The sequence below is a fragment of the Pteronotus mesoamericanus genome, unplaced genomic scaffold (genome assembly GCF_021234165.1).
Source record: "Pteronotus mesoamericanus isolate MK-2021 breed Mesoamerican mustached bat unplaced genomic scaffold, CSHL_Meso_final contig_78, whole genome shotgun sequence".
Lineage (NCBI taxonomy): Eukaryota > Metazoa > Chordata > Mammalia > Chiroptera > Mormoopidae > Pteronotus > Pteronotus mesoamericanus.
In genome coordinates, this window is record NW_026555258.1 from 10,798,156 (window position 1) to 10,819,205 (window position 21,050).

A 21,050-nucleotide genomic window follows, 5' to 3' on the forward strand; every position below is an offset into this window, starting at 1 on the left:
CTGCACGTGCACAGGGGAATCCTGGTCACCGAGGGGCTGTCCACTTGCCCACCCCCCAACCCCCAGCTGGGGAGAGCTCTCAGATCCAGGAGGGCCCAGGAACCAACAGGATGGGGGGTGGGCCAGCGGCAGCTCTGGAGTCTGACGGACAAGGGGCCATATCTCTATTCTGTCTCAAACTAGCTCACTGACCTTGGGCAAGTAAGTTAATCTAAGATTCAGTTCCCCTTTCAAGAAAATAGGAATACATAATGAGAGATCAAGTAAGAGGTCAGCACAGTGCTTGGCACAGAGCAGGCCATTGTGCTATTTATTAGCCCCTCTAGTTTGCTGGTCTGTAAAGTCGCCTAAGAAGCGACCATTGCTAAGGTCCCTTCCATAGTGATGTCATGGTGACCAGGCCTCTGCCCAAGCCCTCGAGTCAGCCAGGGTGACAGGCATGGAGGCAGGTGATTACAGCTGGGGCCTCCCAAACCTGACGGGAGAAGCCTGGGCCGTGGGAACACGGAGCAGCCCGGGCCAGTGGCGCTCCCCTGAGGGACGGGACAGATGTCTATGCTAGAATTGGATAGGTGAGCAGGAATCGGCCAGAGAAGGAGGGACAAGAGGTCCAGGCAGGACACCAGTACCCAACTCCCTAACAGCCCCCTCCTCAGGGCTCTGGCCCAGCCTCCGCTGTGTAACTTTGCGGGCAGAGGCCACCGGCACCCGCATCAGCCCAGCCAACCTGAACCCATACCCGGGCCCAAACCCACAGCCCACACAGGCCCTGTCCCCAGGCAGACTCCCCCACCCCAGCCCTGCTCACACCAGGATCCCCACGCTGCTCCCTGATGTCAGAGCCTGCGCTCTGCTGCAGGCCTAACCTCAACACCCCCGAGGCTTTCATGGGCGGAAGCGGGGGCGGGGACACAGCCTACCTTGTTGGGGTGCACTGCTCGCCGCAAGTTCTCCATCCACTTATCTCGCTCAGCTGCTGACCGGCAGGAGAAGCACTTGCTTCCTGATGACGTTGTCACCTGTGGAGGACAAACAAGAGTGTCACGAGGAAGGGGAAAGGAGGGAGGCTGGGCAGAAGAGAGGACCTCTGGGACTTGGGGGGCTTCTGGCCAAGCAGGTCTGCAGCACAACCCCAGAGAGGAGGCAGGACAAGGCTCAGAGCGACCCCTCTGTTTCACAGGTGCAGCGAGACCAGCGTCCCACGGCAAATCAGTGACAGGAAGGTGCCCAGCCCTGCACCACCTGGCTCCTGCTCCTGGCCCCCCGCCCCTTCCTCAGCACCTCTGTCCATAGGAAAGTAACTTTCTGACTCCAACTTCATTCTCCTGAGACAGGAACAGAAAAAACATGGAGTGCCTGCCCAGGTCAGGGGGCAACGCTTAACCTGGGCTTCCCTCTTCAGGTGGAGCCACAGGTACCAAGGACACCACCACAGGTGGGTACAGGGATCACTTCAGACCTCAGCTGACACTGGCTGATGGTTCTCTTTGGCCAAGTGACAGTGACAACAATGATGGTCAGAGAAACTTAACATTTTGGGGGCCAGATGGGAGAAATGAAGAGTGGGCTGTGTGGGTGTGCTGCGCCCTGGGGTCCCCCGGCCGGAAGCCCTCGCCCACCCCTCGCTGTCGGCCTCCTGCTCACCCTTCGAGCCCCTCCAGCGAGGGAGCCCAGCCTCAGCTGTTCCCACTCTGCCCCGCTGTCCTGGGCACCATGCCAAGGGCTTTATGGGGGGTTGGCCAGAGTCCTTATCCAGCCATGAGAGGGAGGCACAAGCCACAGCACACCCTGCTGTGGACCAGTGTCCAGGCACCGTCTTCAGCCATCCCCGGCAAAGAGGTCAGAGCCCAGATGGAGCCTCGCCGGGCCAGGAGTCTTGAACCAGCAACAGCGGGCCCGGGCTTAGGGCAGATGCCACACACATTCTAGTCTTCCTCCTGGGGCCAGGCTGCCACAATCACCCCCAAGGGGCTGGTTTTCATTCCTGGGCTCATTCCTCTACCAGAGAGCACCCCTAATTATGTAAGCGCCTTGCGGGTGGGCGTAGCAGGTGAGGTGGGAAGAGAATCTAATGAGGGAAGCAATCGGGAACTCCCGGTAACACCCACGACCTTCATTACCCCGGTCCTGGCTTGGCCACAGGCTTGTTGTGTGACCTCCCCCTGACATTTGCCCTCTCTGGGCCTCAGATTCCCCATCTACCGTGAGGGACTGGACAGGTGAGCCTCAGGTAGAGAGCCCTGCCAGGCTGGGCCGCTGCCCTCTGCTTGCTCTTAAAGCTTGGCTCACAGAATGCGAGGGCAGAAAATGTTCTGACTGCTGTATAGAGGGGGGAGACCGGCCCAGAAAAGGGGTGCTCCCCACCACCCCACACTGCATTTGGTAAGCAAGCTTCAGGCACAGGCCTTGGGGCTTAAACAGTTCTACATGGGCTTTTACACCCTTTCACTGCTGACCGCTGGGGCCTTTTGCCCTCGCGAGCACAGGGACCCGGGCTGGTTATTTCCATGGAGCCCACAGAGAAGGAACAACGCTCCCATCCCCAGCTCTACCTGGTCTCTTGGGAACCAGAAGCTATGACCAGATTCCAGCCTCTGTCTTAAGGCTAAGGCCACCGAGCACTCGAGGAGGGTGGCTGGAGACCTGGCCTGGTGGGAGACGCCACCAGCGCACACCCGCCCCGGGCGGGACCCACCTCGAAGCAGTAGTCCTGGCCCAGGATGCTGCTGTGCACGGGCTTGATGACCACCTCCTCCTCCATGCTGAGGTCCAGCGCCTCCACCGCGCTGCTGGGGCTGAGCAGGGACTCGTGGGAGCGAGACTCCTTCAGCCTCGGCATCAGATGGGACCTGCGGGGGAGAGCAGCAGGCGTGTCAGGCGGGACCTGCCACGCCCCTCCCTGCCCCATCCCCTCTCTTCCCCTCTCCTCCAGAAGCCTGCCCAGCCCCATAGTAGGAGGCAGCCACTCCCGTCAACCCCTCAGTCCCCGTCCTCTTCAGGCAGACTTGAGGGAAGGGGGCATTTCTGGGCTGGAGTCACAGAGACCCACTATCGGTTCAGCCTCTAGGGGAGCACGTGGCTGAGGAGGAGGCTGCCACCACTCAGGGGCTGAAAGTCAGCAGCGGGTGCAGGGCAGGGTCGGGCCAGGCTCCTCAGCAGACTCAGGGACCCAGAGGAGAGGAGCCGAGCTTACCCAGGCGGCCTTCCCCACACCACCCCCGAGCCCTGGTCCCCATCCGAGACTAGAGCAGTCACACATTCGTCCAGAAAGGTACTGCCAACCGTGCTCTTTCTCATACGCTGCCCTGCTTCACCCCGACCCGACTTGAGGCAGGAGGGCCATGGGAACCTCACGGGTCCATTTTACAGGTGGAGGCAGTGGGGCTCAAGGAGGAAGGAATGCAGCTGTCTGCATAGTTCCCCAGATGCCAGCACTCAGACAGGGCCCACACGCCGGGGCTTGGGGCCCAGGCCAGGGTTAGTGGGTCCAACACAACACAAATAGCAGACGGAGCAGATGCCACATGGTGCCCAGATGGAGCCTGGACCTGGACTGGCCGACAGACCCAGCCTCACTGCTCACCTGCTACGTGGCCCTGGACAAGCCACTGCCCCTTCTCTGAGCCTCGGCTTTTGGGAAGGGCCTCAGAGGCACCTGCACCAGTGCTTGGGAGAATCTACCTCAGTGGGATGCAAGGCCCTTTGCAGAGCCCAAAGCATAGGGCGGTGCCCACCAGAGCCCCTCCCCCAGCTGGGACGCAGGAAAAGCCTGCGAACCTGCCAGGCCTGCCAAGACCGCCTCTGGCGTGGAAGCGCAGCAGGCCCTGCCCCTGCTCGTGTCCATGGCCCAGGCCCCCAGAACTGGCTCGGGATCCACCCTGGGCTTGGGTCACCCAGACTCCTTCCCCAACCGCTCTGTCTTCCAGCTCTCAGCCTCTACCAGTCCAGGCTCAATCCATCTCTCTCCCCCTGCCTCCTCAAACACAGGCCCTACCTCATGTCATTGAGGCCCAGCACGGTCACCGCACATGTCCCCGCAGGACATGTAACCTGTAACCTGCTTCCAGGACCAGTCGGGGTAAGGGAGGCTGAGGCTACCAAGTGCGGACTCAGGAATCCAGAGATGAGCTGATGGGCCCTGCCCAGAGAGGCTCACAGGTTGACAGAGGCCATCCTCCACCCCCAAAATCCACATCACCATGGCAACAGCCCACCCCAACAGGGAGTTCACTGCTAGGCACCGCACTGGAGCTAGAGCTGAAACCGGGACCCCAGGCCTTGGGGACGCCACAGCCAACCCAAGAGACCCAGTCCGGTTCCCTGCACCTGCTCGCCCATGCCTGGCACGAGGCTGGCACACAGCAGCGCTCAGGTCACTTGTGCCGTATTGTGCCCTCAGGTGGGACTTGGGAGAGCTCCAGGGGAATGGACAGACCCGGCACAGGCTCTGAGAGGGCTGAAATCCGGCTGGAACCAGCCCAAACCTCCACAGGGCCCATGCGTGGCACTTCTCGGTGAGGCCCCCGCCCGGCATCGCAGCTGGGACGCCTCTGCTCCTCAGCGCCCTGTTTCCTGTCTAGACCACTGCAGCACCCTCCCCTAGACCGGCCCCTTGGCCCACCTTGGCGCTCCTATCTGTCCCTCTCCCCTCAAGGCCTACAGATAATGAAGTCACCTGCTTCCACGGGGTGTGAACCCTCCCTGAAACACCCCTCTCCCTCTCCGCTCAAACCACACTCTGGCAAGATGCCCCTCTCCCCAGCCGGTCCCTGACCGCCATGAACTGCCTGCCTCCCCCTCTGCAGTCCCTGCCCACACCTTTCTGAACCCGCATTACCTTCCCCCGATGCTCCCTGCCTTAAAAAACCCTTCTTTCTCCGTTTTCAAAGCCTGGGCCGAAGACCTCCACCACCACACTGCTCCTGTCTCGGAAACGAGCCCTAGTGAGGAGCTCACACCCAGGCCGTGCGGCTGAGCCCCACTTTCCCACCTGTCTCCTCGCCTAATTCTCACAACAGCCCGTCAGGACTGCGGTTCCACCCCTCCGAAAGGCCAGGTGGCTTGCCCAAGACCGCACAGGTAGCAAGCGACTGAGTGTGATCTGAACCCCATTCAGCAGAGTCCAAGGCTAACGCCATCAGCGCAAGGCTCATCTTTCCACCTCCCCCACGGGCGACAGGCAGAGAAGGGCCCACAGCCCACGGACCTGCTCACTGGCCCACTCATTCCAGGTCTGGGAGGAAGAGCCAGAGGGACTGGCTGGGGCGGGGCAGCCCCTGCCCAGGAGCCCAGGAAACATGGGCGCAGCACCGCAAGGGCAGCGGCAGAGCTGCTGCTGGAGAGGCAGCCAGGTCCCAACAGCAGCCCATTGTGAGGGCCGGGAGCAGGAACAACGGCACATTGTCCCAGCTCCTGGGCCACAGCCTTATCCAACAGCCTCCTAGCCAACCCACGAGCAGTTTTTTTAACTCATCCTTTTTTCCTCTTAAAAGGTTAGTGACACAGAAGTTTAGCAAATTCCCCATTACTTCAAGGAGGGAGGAGACCCCAAAACAAAACCTGCAATTATCAAAGAGCCCTATGTGAGATGGGGAGGATGTGCCCAGCTACGGGCGGGGGGAGCTGAGAGTGGGGTTGTATAGCCTGGCAAGTAGGAGGCTCAGGGTTGCCCTCCCAATCTCAGAGGGGCAGAGCGAGCTGCCCCGCAGGTCCCCGGGGGCAGGGCTGGGCCTGCAGAGCGCAATTACAGTTCAGTTACAGCTGTCCCCAGATGGGCCGGGCCAGTTCGGTTTTAGAGTAGAGGGAGTGGGTACCCCATCTCTGGAGATGTGCAAGCAGGAACTGGGAGACCCTCTTCAACATGCTGTGGAGGAAATGCCTGCACTGCTAGGGGGCTGATAGGGTAACAGGCTGAGAAGCCAGTGCACGCAAGCAGGCAAGCGGAGTGAGCCCCGGGGTGCACACGCGCATGCGCACACACCCACGCCCCTAGAGGTGGGAACAGGCAGGAGGGCCTAGCGTCAGGGTGCCCAACTGTAACCTAGTCTCCATTCCTTATAAAACACGCAACCTCGAGTTTTAAGTCATTCAGCTTTCCAGGCCTCGGCTCCCCCATCCATAAGCGGGGGGGAAGACAGCTCTTCCTCAGAGGGTTGCTGTAAGGATCAAGTGAGAATGTGGGGGAGACACTGGGGAGGGCAGTAGGAGTGAATGCTGGTGACACCGTCAGCCACTGGCAACAGTTCTAGTCCCCTTCTCTCGGTTGCTGCATTGCCAAACACCGCTGTAGGGGCAGGGAACGGCTGTGCACGAGCCTGAGGACGGATGCATATGCTGTTAGCGAGGCTGGCCTTTCCAGGGCAGACAACACTCCTGACATTTGGGGTGCCACGTTAGGGACTTCCCAGGCCATTGTTTCTTTCCTCTGACTACTCAAATTCTTTACCTTCTCCATGCCTCAGTTTTCCCTGTCTGCAAAATGGGACAAATGCCTTCTACCCAAATGCTGGGATGTCTCAAAAAAAAAAAAAAAAAAGCCCTTAATATCCTGAAGTCTGAAAGTCTGAAGTGGAAGGAAGGGAGAAGACGGTGCCTGGGGCGTGGGTGGTAGACCCTGCTGCGCAGGACTCCCAAGTACATAGTCTCCCGACGCATTCTCCCGCCCATGAGCTGCGTGGTTCCAGGCCACTTCCCACTGCCACAGCCAGGTCGGGGGGCGGGGGGCAGAACTCCTGGATGAAGCTGGTCTTCACTTCACAGAGAAGGCGCCCACCCCAGGGCTGCTGGCAGGACCTGTGGACGCCAGAGTCGGGTCACAACATGCCAGCCATCCAACCGCGCTTCTGGCCTGTCACGGCTGGGCGTGTCCAGGAGGCTGCGCTGAAAACCTGCCCCAGGGCCCTGGCGCACAGGCGGGCAAAGGGCGCCGACCTCCTGGGAATCCTGCGGCAGGGCCAGAACAGGACAGTGCCCCGCCCGGGACACCGAACAGAGCCAACTCCCCCAGGCCCCGCCTCGCGCTACTGGCCTGGGAACTGGCTGCTGCGAAGACCAGCGTTTGCTCCTGGCCCAGCTGGGGTCCCGGGGGAGGGGAGAAGAATGCAGCTGCCCTGTGGCTCCAGGGCCCCTGGGGAGACAGAGCCTGTCCTTAAAAGGCAGGGAGGCTGCCCATCCTGTCTGGAAAGGCTTCTGGGATGACAAGGCCTGGCCTGGGGGCATGGACTCAGGCCTGAGGTTCTCTCAGTCTAAGGCAAGGGGGCAGGCCCTAGCAGTTACTGGAACCAGAGGGACCCTGTCCCCATATCCATTCTGAGCCCTGGGCTGGAGGGGGCCTGGTCTACTTGGAGCCGGTGTTGCCCCTTAACACCACAGGGCTGAAGTGGCGGAGAAGGGTTCACAGCCAGGCAACCAAGAGAGGAGGACAGGGTGGCTCACCTCACGCTAGGGCTCCAGCGTAGCCCAAGCCCGGCTCCCAGAGGTGCCCCCAAATGTGACTGAATGAGCAGTGCCACAGCAGCCTGGACTTAACAGCCACTTGTGCTCAGCTGTGTTACAGGAAGTCTTACCAAGGTATGAAGATCAACGCACAGACTTCTCCCAACAACCCTGCACAAAAGCCTTTCCAAAGGGAGAGCAGGAACTCAGGCCTGATGAGCCATGGCCCCCGTGGGGACCCTTCCCACACAAGCCGCAGTTCATTTAAAGGATTCGATGACAGGCTTTAGGACACCAAGGGAAACCGAGGCTGAGAGAGAGGAGTGGCTTGGCCGGGTCACAGTGTCTGCAAGTGAAAGCTGGGATCCAAATGGCCAGCTCGCCCGCCGAGGGACTGTCCTGGAACCTCCTTCACAGGGCCAGGCCTGGAGGCCGGGCAGTCAGCCAGCCCAGTGGCCCAGCAGGCTCCTGTCCTGGTACACCTTCAGTCTGCCAGCGACCTTGGGTCCACCCCTCTTCCCCTCGGACCCACAGACTCGCTGCCGCATGGCCCTGACAAATCCCCCACCCCCACCCCTAGCCTGCCGTTTCCTCACCGGCGGATCTACTTCAGGAAGCACCACAGCCCCGCCCCACAATGCCAACTCCCTGTAGACAGAAGACGCCCTATGCTACCTACTACCTCTCTTCCCACCACCGCCGCAGTACCAGAGCGCTACCTCACTGCTGCCTGCTGGCGGCCTGGGCCACAGGCTTAAGGAGAGGCCGGGGGTGCCGGGGTGCCGCTTCTGGTCCCAGACCAGGAGAGGCACCCTCAGCATCCTGACCACACCCCGCCCCTACCCTTTCCAGTGTAATTGCGCAGCCTAACAGAGTTTTCAAAAGCATTCCCGAACACCTTTACCTCCCCACACCTTATTTCTTTTTTTGCGGGATGGGAGGGAAGGGAGGTAGCAAAGGGCACACAGACAAAGAAAAAACAAAAAAACTTTCCATCTAATCCCTCAAGTCCTCCTGCAACCTGAATAATTTCAGGTTTTTAATCAATAGCTGTCAGACTTGTCAAATTACTTTGGGGACCACAAAGCAGTTTTTAAACATTCATAAACCTCAGTGGAACAGCAAAGTGCCCTGAATTTTAAAAGAGAATCTGAGGACCACTCACTGAATAGGATGAGATCTGGGCAAATCGGAAGTTAGCTGAGGGCCACGTGCCCCTCCTGCTTCTGAGCAGGGACAGCGCTCCAACCCCGTCTCTGGTCCTGAGGACAAACCACCAAGCCTGGCCCAGACCCTCAGAAAGATGAGAGAGGGTGACACCCCCAAACCCTAAGCCACCCTCAGCCACCGGGGGGTAAAGCGACTCCCGAGCCCCGGGGGTTCATCTGCCCACAACCCTGACACTGTCAGCCCGGAGCAGCCCCTGCACGCGCCCTGGCCGACGGCCCCACCCCCGCCCCCAGCTTCTCCCCGCGGACGGCCCTCGTGAATGGCTCAAGGTCCTGGCCGAGTGTTCCCTCGCTGCGACCTCAGTCTGTGCCCGTCTCCTCCTCACACGTGTCAGCACGGCCCTCGGTCCCACAGATAGTGCCACCCAGTGTGGGACTGGTTTCTGACTGGCTCCTCCACCCCAGTAGAAGCCATAAACACCTCCAACAGCTGCCCTGGGCCCCGGGGGCTCATGACCCAAGCTGGGAGGGACGATGAAATAAAAAATGGATGTGCTGAAAACCAAGGACTTCCACTCTCTCAAGGGAGCCTCGTGCCCCCTGACTTACCGAGTGCCTCCTGGCCGCCCACCTCCAGGAAGCCCTCCTGGGATCAGGTGGCACCCCATGGAATATGAGGGCGGGGGCAGAAGCAGCGTCTCCCCTCTCACCTCCTCCACCCAAGATTCAGGCACCACGCTGTGCAGCCTCCTGGTGCTGTGCGAGCCACTCAAGTTAGAGTGACAGCATGATCTGGGGACTGCCCTTCCCTCGTCCCTAAGCACCAGGCTTTCTGTCACCCAAGCCAGGCCCTTGTCAACACAGCCCCAACTGGCTGATGACTGGTAGAAAGTGGCGAGGCCTCCCTTCTCAGAAGCAAACACATGTATACATAATGCTCTGCGACTTTGGTCACCTTAATTAACTTGGATGCCTCCGTTACCCCACCTGTGAGATCAGTGCTACAGGGGAGAGCGTGCTGTGCGGGGAGCCTGGCTCTGCCTTTCTTGAGCATTCTGCCCCATCCTGCCCTGTGCCACCTCTCTGGCGGCCCCTGGCTTCTCCCTGGGCCCACTGACATTTTCAAGATGCCTCTCACTCCGCCCAGCAGGCAGGGCCCTCCTGGTCCCACTCCTGCAGTGGGCTCTCCTACAGCCTCTGACCCAGAGAGCCTCGGCCACCTCCCCCCACCCCACCCCTGCCACCTCCCACAGCGGGCTGCAGAATGCTGCCATTCTAGGTAGATGCCTCAAAGTCCCCATTCAAGAAGAGAGGGACACGTCTCGGAACAAACCCTCGGTTCTAGCCCCAGTGCTCATCTCCAGCCCTGCAGTTTCTTCAGTTCGAGCCACCATTAGGGACAGAGGGGCTTTGTGGCCCCAGGGAGACAAGAGGTGAAGACAGGGAGGGAGGGGGTGTCAGGCCAAGGCAGAGCAACCCTCCAGCTGGGCTCTCCCGCACCTCTGCTTCCTCGGCGGGCAAATGGGGCTGCCCTGGCCTCCTGCTAGGGCCTGCTGGAGGCTCATCACGCCCGTGCCCCCCACTCCTGGGCTGGTGAGTCCAGAGCCCCAGCAGAGTTACTGAGAGCCCCCTGTGCACCAGCACTGAGCCTGGGGGCCTTGGGACCCCCGCTCCCCATTCCTCCCGAAGCCTGGTGCCTGGGAGTCCCCATGGGCCTCGGAGCTCTGCTTCCCAGACTGTCACCAGCAGGAGACAGCCAGGAACGTTCAACAGCGGCAAAACGGAGAGGGTGATGCCAGCAAGCCACAGGCTCCTGGGCCACTGGCAAAGGCAGAAACTCAGAGAAACGACGTCAAAGAACGCGGGTGTGGCTGCGGAGTTCTGTTCCTGGAGACCGGGCATCAGAGCCACCTGTGGCTCTCCAGTGCCTGACTCACGCCCGCACACCCGCGCTTGCCCACACACCGGGGAAGTGCACGTGGCATACGCTGGCTCCACGCTGAGCACACCCCACACCTCCGGCCCTCACGGAGCCCAGCCACCCAACTATAGTGAAGAAAACTGGGGCTCTGAGACCTTGCAGGCCTCCCCACAGCCCAGGGAGTGTATCAGGCTCCGAGAGCCCACTCTCTTTTCCCACCCCACCAAGGCTAACTCTAGGACAAGCTGACTCTGTTATTTGCCACCTGACCCACGAGATTCCAACCAATAATGCCACACACGTTACATACAGCTCCCAAGGTACATCCCAACCCAGCTAAACAAGCCCTGTTCAGCCCCACCTGGGTCCAGCCACACGGCTGCCCACCCCCTACGCCCGGCTCAAAGACCACCACCTCCGGGGCGCCCATCCCAGCAGAACCGACAAGTCCCTCCAGGGGAATTCCAAGTTAGGGAGGCTCAGAGAGACCCAGCGGTGTGCCCAAGTCACAGCTCACAGGTCCCAGAGCAGTGCTCGAGGCCTGGCACCTGGGATCCAACTCCAAACCTGCACTGCCTGTCAGTGCCTCGGGCTTTCCCAAACCTACAGAAATTGTGTGATTTCAGGTAACTTACAGGAACTCTGGGCCACCAGAACTGTCGCCTCCTGTGTGACCCTGGGCGAATCATTTCCCCTGTGCAGAGAATGGAGAGGAGGACACCTAGCTGGTAAAATTCTGAGCCACAGCCAGCTCCGCCAGCAGTGGCAGCGAAAGTGGCCAGTACCAAGAGATATTTGCAACAAGCCAGGCAGCTCCATCATGCCTGCACCACCCTTCCATGGGGCCGTGTGTAACAACTTCTGACTTCTCAGAGACGGGGTGCTTCCCCGGTCAGCGACCTGGCTCCTCCTGACGACCGTTTCAAATACTTCAGTGGGAGCAAAACACATTCCAGATGCAGACACAGCCTCCTTGGTCTTCCGCCACCCCACCCCGCAGGCCGATGGAACAGGGAACAGACCCGGCAGGGAGAAGGAAGGAGAGGAGAGCCGCAGCTGCGGGGCTGGGGTGGATGGCAGGGCCCTGAACGCCGGCACAGCCCCACCCAGCCCAGCCCAGGGTTGGGCCACCCGGAGCAAAGGCCAAGCTCCTCGGCTCAGAAAACTTTCCAGCAGTTCTGAGCATTGTCCGCTCTGAGCGGGGCGCACCGTGGAGGCCACCGGGGCCGGCTTACGGAAAGAAAACGGCTGACACCGATCGATTCCCTCTCTTTTAAACACTAAAAGCAGCCACAACAGTTTGTTTCTTGTTTCGGCAGGGTGTTCTAACTGCGTCCACATCCTGGGCTGGCGGTAGATGTCTGCGGAGGGGCACAGACACCATCCCTAGGGAATGCCCAAGCCCCTCCCAAGGCTGGCACCTGTGACAGCCCCTCTTGGACTGGCAGCTCCGACTGGCCCGGGCCCAGGAGGCTGGTCAGTGGCCCTGGGCCTGGCAGCCCCCCTCCTTCCGTCCTCCCCGGCCTCCCTCAGTCCAATCTCCCTTCAGGCCACTCACCATCCCTCAGCGTGGCCACCAAGTTCACCAAGCCCAGGACACCATGAGGCTAGGGCAGCCAGCCGGCTGCCTGCTGTTCCCCGCTGAGCCCAGCCAGTTCAACCCAGCTCTGGTCCTGGACATACCACGCCAGTCCTGTCCGCTGGGACTAATCATGGCTAGTTAAACAAAGGCTAAGTTCCAACTCTCTGTAATGTGCTTTTAAAGGAACAGTGTCCCACTTGGGCCGACCAGGGTCTTAAAGGCACAGATCCCTTTTTCTGTACAGGAAACAGGACATCAAAAAAACAAAGCAAAACAAAACAAAAACAAAAAAAGTTATGATCTGATTGAAGGCCTTGGATTTCTGAGAAAGACTGGATAAAATGTACAATAGTAAAAATCCAAATTTCACCCAAATATCCCAAAGAACCCCAAAACAATGGGGCTACGTCTTAAGAATAAGAGTAAAGCCCTGGCTGGTGTGGCTCAGTGGACTGACTGCTGGCCTCTGACCCGAAAGGTCATCGGTTTGATTCTCGGTCAGGGCACATGCCTGGGTTGAAGGCCACGTCCCATTGGAGGCGTGCAAAAGGCAACCAGCTGATGTTTCTTTCCCTTTCTCCCTCCCTTGCCCCCTCTCTGAAAATAAATAAAATCTGTGTGTGTGTGTGTGTGTGTGTGTGTGTGTGTGTGTTGAAGGTAAAATCTGCCCTGGGGGCAGGAGTGGCTCGGTAGACTGAATGCTGGCCTGCGAACCCAAAGGCTGCTGGTTCAATTCATAGTCCGGGCACATGCCTGGGTTGTAGGCCATGTCCCTAGTTGCGGGTATGCGAGAGACAACCGATTGATGTTTCTCTCCCACATTGGATGTTTCCTTCTGTTTTCTCCTTCCCTTCCCCTCTCTCTAAAAATAAAGAAATGAAATCTTTAAAAAAAAGAAAAAGAAAGAAAATAAATAAAATCTTAAAAAAAATAAGCACCTACTTCGTGCCTGGCACAGAGTGCGGCACGTCATAGCGCGGGCCCCTCGCTCCTCACAGCCACTGCACAGGACAGGTAGTGCCTGACCCCCTGGCACAGAGCGGGGGGCTCAGTGGGCAGAGGCTCCCAAATAGCCCAGGACTTCACTCCACCTGTGGCAAAGCTGGGACCCAGCCGTGTGAGGCCAGCCAGAGCCAGGGTGCTTTCTCCTGCCTGCTCCCCCATCCCGGGGGCCTTGCCTTCCTGGACTGATGCCCTGGCCCTGCCTGTTCCATAGCCACTGGCACCTTCCCCTCATGGGCAAAAATGAAGGGGGTGAGTGAGGGTGAGGAATCCCTTGTCACAGGGGCCCCAAGACTGGCCTTTCATCTGGTTATGTTCTTTCCCCTTCTTACATACAGATGAGAAAACTAGCGATCATGACATCGGGCACAGTATGAAAGGAGACAGTGCCCGCACGGATGGGGCGCTTCACATCAAGGCCCTCAGGCCCCTCCTCCTGGATGGGCTGCATGGCTCGAGGAGGTGGCAGCTGCAGGGGAGCCCAGGGCTTCAGGCGCTCCCGGGTGCGCGGGGCCTGCTGAACTGCTAGACCAGAGCGGGCAGGGTGGTTAAAAACGCAAGCCCTGGAGCCAGGCTGGCTGCACTCAAACCTGCGCTGTGCTACCTGCAGCTTGTGTGTTCTTGGACAAGTCAAGTCACCTCTCTGGGCCTCTCTCAGCTGCCCCCTCTGTAAAACAGGCAAACGATAAGAGGGTTTAGCCTCACCAGGTGGCTGTGAGGAGTCCTGAGTTACAGACAAAACCTGGCTCTGAGAGAGCACTTGAGAAAGACCTGCCAGGTCAGGGAGGGTGAAGGAGGCTGCCAGGCTCCGCTGGGAGGCACGAAGCTGGAAACCAGCGTCCTGGGTCGTAACCCTGGGCAAGTCACTTTTCTCTGCATCTCATTTTCTTTCTGTTTCATTTTCTTTCTTTTCAGGAGGAGTCCAGCTGGGACCCTCAATGCCTACCAGGCAAGACCACCTTCCTAGGACTTCCCGAATACCTTCCCTCCCCAGAAGCCAGGCCACAAGGCCATAAAGACTGGCCAGAAGGCTGGGCTGTGGCCCAAGTCCTTTGAAACCAGAACCTGCCTCCACCCCACCCCCAGGCTAACTGGGCAGGAGAAGGGAAGAGAGGGCACAAAGGCACACTGCCTGCCATCAGGAGGCAGTCACATCTCCAGGCGGAGCCCAGCCCCACCTTGGCCTTCTCTGGGTTTCATGCTTTCCACTCCCTAGTGATTGGGGGGGGGCACTCTCCTCCTCAGGTGTCCCCCAGGGTCTGTGGTGCAGCTGAGCTCGCTCTCCTGTGGGGAGCTGAGCAGCAGCCACACAAGCCACCCCACACCTGCTGCACACACAGCCTCCCCTGGCCCCAAGGGCCCCCAAGACTTGACCAGGTCCAAGGCCTGCTTCCTTCCACCTTTTTGGAGCCTAAAGCAACTGGTGTGTGTGCTGAGAGAGGGGCGGGGCAGTGCAGCACCAGGACGCGGGGCAGGAGGCAGGAGGCAGGAGGCAGGCCCGGTCGCTCTGGCAGGGCTCACAGCCATCATCCCCGAGGGGCAGCACAGCCCGGGATGCCCTGGGCGCCACTGCGTCCTCCTCACACACGGGCTTTATCAGTCAGTGAGGGGTGGCCTGACCTGGCAGGTCTGCAGGCCTGAGTTGAAATTCTCGTCGTGTCAGTTGGCAGCTGTAGAACTTCGGGTCAGCCCTTTTACTTTCCTGAGCCTCACCTTCCTCATGTGTAAAAGGAGGATATACACTATTTCCTACACGCAGCCGATGTACAAACACAGGTTAACCAACTGCAGAGAAAGCATTTAACATAACAACCTGGAAGGCCAACAGGTTCAAATACCGGAGTGTTATTCATTCCACAGACACTGAAACACCCACCTGGAGTTTATCAGACCTTAGGACGTCCCCAGTTCCACACTGCCACCCTCCCCCAAACACAATCATTCTAAACTCCCTGCATCCCGTCCAGCCTTGGGGCAGGTCAAGGTCCTGGCAAAGACCTCAAACGTCTCTGGAAGCCAAACACACACAAAGAGCCTTCCATAGCACAGCCATTAGTGTAGGCGAGTCTAGCTCTGCTGGGGGCAAGGGAACAAGACCGCCTCCAGCTCCAGGGCGCTCCTCTTAGGGGCCTTACACGCAGAGGCGGATGAATCAGGGGGTGGGCAGGGTCAGCTGACCCCAAATGAGCCGCAAAAGGGGAGACACTACAGGGCAGTTACCAGGGCCTCCAGAGGGAGGAGAGAGAGGAGTAAGAAGGGGTAGAGAGCTGCTGTTAAAGGTCATTTGTGGGGTGAGGGGTGGGTGGGGAGGGGGCATTCCAGTCCTCCAAGTCAGACTCTCTGGAGGTTCCATTCTGCCCAAGGCCGAGCCCACTGGGTGAGCTGGCACACTGAGACCCGGGACCTGGGGACCAGACCGTCTGAACCCCTCCCCGACCCTCAAGTTCCTCGACTGGCCAGCTCTCCCTGCACTTCGCTGACACTGCTGCCTCCTCTTCCTCACCTCCTTTTTCTATTCAACACACCTGGCCTGGCCCCAGTGTTTCTCCTCTGGGTCCCCAAAGGCCTCCACGTGGCCAGGCCCAAACACCGTTTCTGTCCTCCCCTTACTCGAGGGGGGTCAGCTAGCTCCCTCCACGAAACCCAGGCCACCACGCTATGTGGCGTCCCTCCTCCTTCACGGGCCATGCTCTCCTTCTGGCTCTCCTTCCCTGGTACTCGGGGGCCTTCTGTCCAGGTGGGAAGTTTCTCGGGCCCTGATATGGGGCTCCCTCCTTCAGTAAAACACTTGGCTTTGGTGATTCCATCCACTCGCTGCTTCGCTTTCAATGCATCCAGTGTGCTCAAGACTCCTAAGTTTCCATCTCCAGACCCCCCCACCTCTGAGCTCCAGACCCAGAGGCCTAAACGCTCCTCTTGGTCACCTCATAGAACCTCAAACCTGAAATGTCCAAAGGGGAGCTCCATCTCAGTGGCTAAAGCCAAGAGTCTCAAAAGCCAGGAACCCTCCTTTTTCCCTCGGTCCTCAGAATCCTACCCATCTGCAGATCCTTCCACTAAGTCCTCCAAAACCTTCCATTTACTGCAGGGCACCTGCCCAGGCAGCCTCACTCCGACCCCGCCCCCTCCACCCCCAGTTCTCAACCTGGGAGTTACAGGAACGCTTCTGAAATGCAAATCGATTGATCACTTAACTCCAGGGTTAGAAACCCATCAGTTACTCCTAAAAGCGCTCAGAACACATCCCAACTCCTTCCCAGGTGGCAGATGTCCGTGAGGTGGCCTCCCTACCCTCTGACCTCATCCTGCAACCCCCACCTGCCACCTGCAGCCTGGGCTTTCCAGCCTCAGGGACTTTGTACCTGGCGGGAATTCTTGTTCCACCCTTATTTTCAAAAGGCTGGCTCCGGTCATCTTTTGAAACTCAGCCCTCCCCCACCTGCCCCACCCCCATTGCTCCCCACAGAAACACCTGGCATGCTTCCTTCACAACATCTTGCTCATTCAGCCAGCAAATATTTAAGAGCAAACTATGTGCCACTTTTTCAGGCACTAGGAATCCAGGTGCTGAATCAAACAGACAAAAATCCCTGACTTACATTTCAGTGAGGGAACTTCACTCCATCTGGAATGCCTTTACTTATTCAGGACTACCAGTCTCCCCTGCCAGGAGGTAAGCTCCGTATGGCCAAGGGCTATGTCTGTTGTCTTTCTGTGTCCTGAGGGGGAGGGAGGGGTTGTCCTGCCGCAGGAGCTCAGTAAGTATTTAGAATAAGAGTGTGCAAAAACAACAGGGCAGCAAAGGAACCAGGCCCAGAAAGACACAGGAAGTCTAGACTCCAGCCTTCAGTGCCTCCTAGGGAGATGCTTCTCACTGCCCTGGGGGGTGGGGGTAGGGGGCTCAAGCGAGCAGGAGGCTTCTGCAGCCCCGTAGCCCTTTTGGGAGACAGACTAGCTGCATAGGCGGCCGCTTCAGTTAACTCCTGGAGAACAGAGTGGTGACCGCAGGCCTGCCGGTCAGGGAGGCTCCTTGAAGAGGTGAAATCTGAACAAAGCCAACTGCCAGCCCCGTCCACCCCCAAATCTAGAAAGAAGGAGGAAAACAAATTTGTGTTTTAGGACTCTGATGTCCTTTTTCTGGTAGGAAAAAAAGAAACCTTGCTCTGAAAAACCCTTTACTTTTCACGAGTGCCTGGATCAATACAAGTTTTAGGAGTCAAGCTTCTCCTCTGCAATACTGCCCGCCAGGCGGACAGGCTGGGGTCATTAAATCTATGTCCAGCAGCCCCAGGGGCCTCCCCCTCCTCCTCACCTGCTCCGGGAGCCTCAAGCTAAAGGGCAGGCCTGGGGTCCTCAGCGGCAATAGAGCTTGAGGTCAAAGGGCCCTCCTCACAGCCCCCTTTGCCAACGCCAGCAGTTCCCTGGGCTTAGATCACCTTCCAGGTGTCCCACAGCTTCCCCATCCACACCCCAGACCTGAGGCTCCCAGAGGGCAGGGCCCGATTCCCCCAAGGCGAAGGGGACAGTTTAGCAACTCCACCCCCCACCTTCTCTCTTCCTCCCAAGACCCCAAAGGGTCTTGGCTGGCTGCTGACCCACTCCGTGCACCAATGAGGGCCTGGCCCAAGGGCGGGCGGCGTCCCAGGGCTGGGCTCCTCAGAGAAACAGCCCCACACCCTCCGGTCTCCATCCACTGCCATCGGAGGCCCATCGGGGAGGAAGCTTCCGGTGCCCCCCTCCCAGTAGCCAACCACAGACCTTGTCGGTGGGGACCCTGGCCTCTTGGCTGACCTAGGCCTAGGCACAGGGTGCCCGGGAGCCAGATCCAGCTTGTGAGGATGGGCGTGCCTCCACAGAGCAGATCCTCTGGCCCGGCCAAGGATCTTGCTGAAGTTGTCACCGAGGTGTCCAAGACCACAGAGGCTCATTCCCAAGGATGGTGTGCATTCAGGTGCCACTCCAGGCCAAATCAGGGGACCTCTCAGCCCAGGCCAGCATCTAAGAGGCGTGCCCAGGCAGGCTTCCCCTTCCTGCAAAGCACATGTTGACTCTGTCTTCCAAGTTGAAATTTCACAAAAGACTTAAAAAAAAAAACAAAAAACCAGCAGTGACAACATCTAGAGATTTCCGGGTCCTCCAGGGAACAAGTGGAAAATTACAGTCTTCCGTACAGGTAACCATATGGCACAACCTCCAGGTCCAAGAAGTCCAGAAAGCTGCCTATTAACAGCCACTCTCCAGCCTCCAGCCCCGAAGCCTCAGCCCCGAGAGGTCCCTTCCAGGCTCCTCCTCTAAGTGCTGGCTCCGCCCAGGGTCATATCCTGCCTGAGGCCCGCCTCCGGGCCTTTGCACGGGCCATTCCCTCTGCTGGCCCTGGCTCTAGGCAAGGCTGGTTTTGCCTCATTCTGGCCTTAGATCAAGTGTCCCTCTCCTAAGGCCGTTCCTGAGCACTCTAGCTAAGGGAGTTATCACTTGGCTTCATTTCCTTCGTAGCACTGATCTGAAATCACCTAATTTACCTCTCCCCGCCCCCGTCCCCTCCCCCCGCACCCGTCTCCAGCCAAGAGAATGTCAGGTCTGCAGAAACACCGAGGCACAAGGGCCTGTTCACCCTGGTAAGCCAGGTACACCTTAGGCCAATGCTTGGCACAAGGTAGGCACTGACAGATGTCTTGAATGAATAAACGTATTTTTCTGGGACCAGCCAGCTAAAGCTTGCAGGTAGAAGCAGGGGTAACCAAAAGACTGGGAGGGACACCAAAGCCACCTCCCCGGGCGCTGCCCCCTGCTCGCAGAGCAAGCCTGTCTTCCCTCGGGCAGCTCCGCCCCCCACACTCTGCTTGGCCAGCCCCACCCCTGCCGCCCCTGCCGCCCCAGCCTGCCCACCTGCAGTCGCAGGCCCTCTTCCCTTCCCTTCCCAGGCCCAGGGGCTGGGTACATTCCTCGGCCAGCTGACCCCAGCTGCAAACACTTTCCTTCGACTACGGGGGAGGGACCGCCCCACCCCACAAGCCCCACCCTGGCTGGTCTGGCTCTGAGGCTGCAGCCCAGGGCCCAGCCCCCACCCCCTAGACACACACTCTCCCTCCCCCTGGCTTCCATTCAAACATTTAAAAAATGCAAACCAATATGGAGGTGCAGGCCAGGCCAGAGATTTGCCTAACAGGACAGTCACCAGGCAGGAGGGCCGAGGGGAAGCTGGGCACCTGACTTCCGTAGCCGGGAAGCACCTTGTTCCCAGGCGGCAGTCCTAGGTTCAGATTTCTTCTGGGCTGGGTCCCCTTGGCCGGCGGGGAGAGAAGGAGGACGCAAGCAGAGAAAGCTGCCCCGGTTTGCAACCGTCACAAGACCTCGGCAGACAGACCCAGTCAGGCCTGTGGGCCCAAATGCCGCCCCGCTGCTGGCCTGGGGCTTCATCTTTGGGTCATGTTCACGGGGCTCTCACCGAAACACAAATCCCTAGGGAAGGGCACGCCCAGCGAATTCAACATTTTTGCCTGGGGTCACCCCCTTTGCACGCCCAGTGAAGAAGCCACAGCAACCTCTTGGGCCCCTACCACAGGCAGGGAACCACTCTGCCTTCCCTTACAGCCACCACCCAGCAGGGCTCCCCGCACAACTTCCTGATGCAATGGGATTAGGGAATCCAATCCCCCATGTAAATACAGATGAAGAGAGGCTGCGGGAGACAAACCCCTGCCTGCGGTCCTGCCTACACCATGGCTCCTGTATCCAGAGGCATCACAAGCCCCCTTCTGTCCCCAGGTGATTTCAGACCCCTGCTCCAGTGCTCTGACAAACACCTGAGCTCCTAAGTGTCAGATCATCCATCAGGCACCTACTTTGTGTAGGACTCTGCACGGCTGGTGAACAGGTCTGCCTGTGGGACAAAGCAACCCCCAACCTGGGAGGTCTCAGTCAGTCCATCCCCTGCTGTGCCCTCAGGTGCTCCAACAATGCCCACAGCCCTCCCGCCTCAACCCCAGGGAGCTCTTAGCCAGAGGTGCACTTAGGGCGGTTCCCTTCCTTCTGGGGCAAGGTTGCCCCTCGCAGTTTTCATCTGGGCCTACCCAGTGTCTTAATGAAATTTCAAAACGTACACAGAGTCACAGGGAGAAGCCCTAGAGCAGAAGAAGCCCCGATGGCTCCCAGAGCAGCCAAGACAATAATGCAGAAGGAGGGAACAAGCAGGTTTCCAAGCGCCTCCTCCATCCAGGGTGCAGGCCCCAGGAGGCCTCCCACTGGAGCTCAATTATGGCAACAATGAGGCAAGGCAGATAGGTACTGTGACTGTCTTACATAGACGAAGCCAAGTCCAGAGAAGCTCCCTCACTTGCACAAGCTGACCCAGCTTCATCTGAAAGATACGCCTTATCCCAGACAACCATTTGCACCTATTACTTGTCCCCTCTTGTCTCCCTCCCCAATTCTAATACTTTTTCCTCCTGGAAGCCTTCCTAGATTTCCTCCAGCAAGAAGCCACCCCTGCTGGTTGATCACACAGCTCTAGTATCTTGTTGTAACAAAACATGCTCCTGTGACAGGGTCTCTTAGTCTGCATGACAGCTGTCACAAGAGTGGGTCAAAGGAGGGACATCCCAACTTAGGCTCCCACACTTACTAGCTATCTGACCATGAATAAATCGTTTCCGCCATACCTTTCTTAGCTCAGTTCAGGGGGCCACACAGCCTCTTGCAATTTCCTTCCTGTGTCCTCTTGAATAATATGTACAAGCACAGAGTGAGCACACAGTGACCCTCACTGGCCATGTGTAGCTGGGGGAATTTCAGAGGCTGCCCTGACCCAGCCACTCCTGGGCCTCCAGTGACCCAGGCCTCCCTAATCTTTAGGCCCCACCCACCCACCCACCATACACTTTCCACGGAGCCACAGGAGGGGATGGGAGCTGGGTGGGGTTGGGGGGGATATCTGAGGAGGTGA

General features: G+C 58.9%; 1 protein-coding gene across 9 annotated transcripts in view; it reads right to left on the minus strand.

Moving 5' to 3' along the window:
• The window catches only part of DAB2IP (DAB2 interacting protein), a 183,438-nt gene that overhangs the window by 24,154 nt on the left and 138,234 nt on the right, over window positions 1–21,050 (minus strand). For 7 of the 9 annotated variants that reach the window (XR_008530062.1, XM_054584448.1, XM_054584453.1 and 4 more), the window contains exons 4-5: window positions 2,696–2,849; window positions 921–1,019 (exon numbers count right to left, since the gene is read on the minus strand). Coding sequence is in view for 8 of the 9 variants with exons in the window: in XM_054584448.1 (XP_054440423.1) it covers window positions 921–1,019; window positions 2,696–2,849 (253 nt within the window). In the remaining variant the exon portion in view is untranslated. Of the gene's footprint in view, window positions 1–920; window positions 1,020–2,695; window positions 2,850–12,082; window positions 12,231–17,866; window positions 17,910–21,050 lie in introns of those variants that run through there. The other 2 variants (XM_054584452.1, XM_054584451.1) reach the window with 2 other exon arrangements.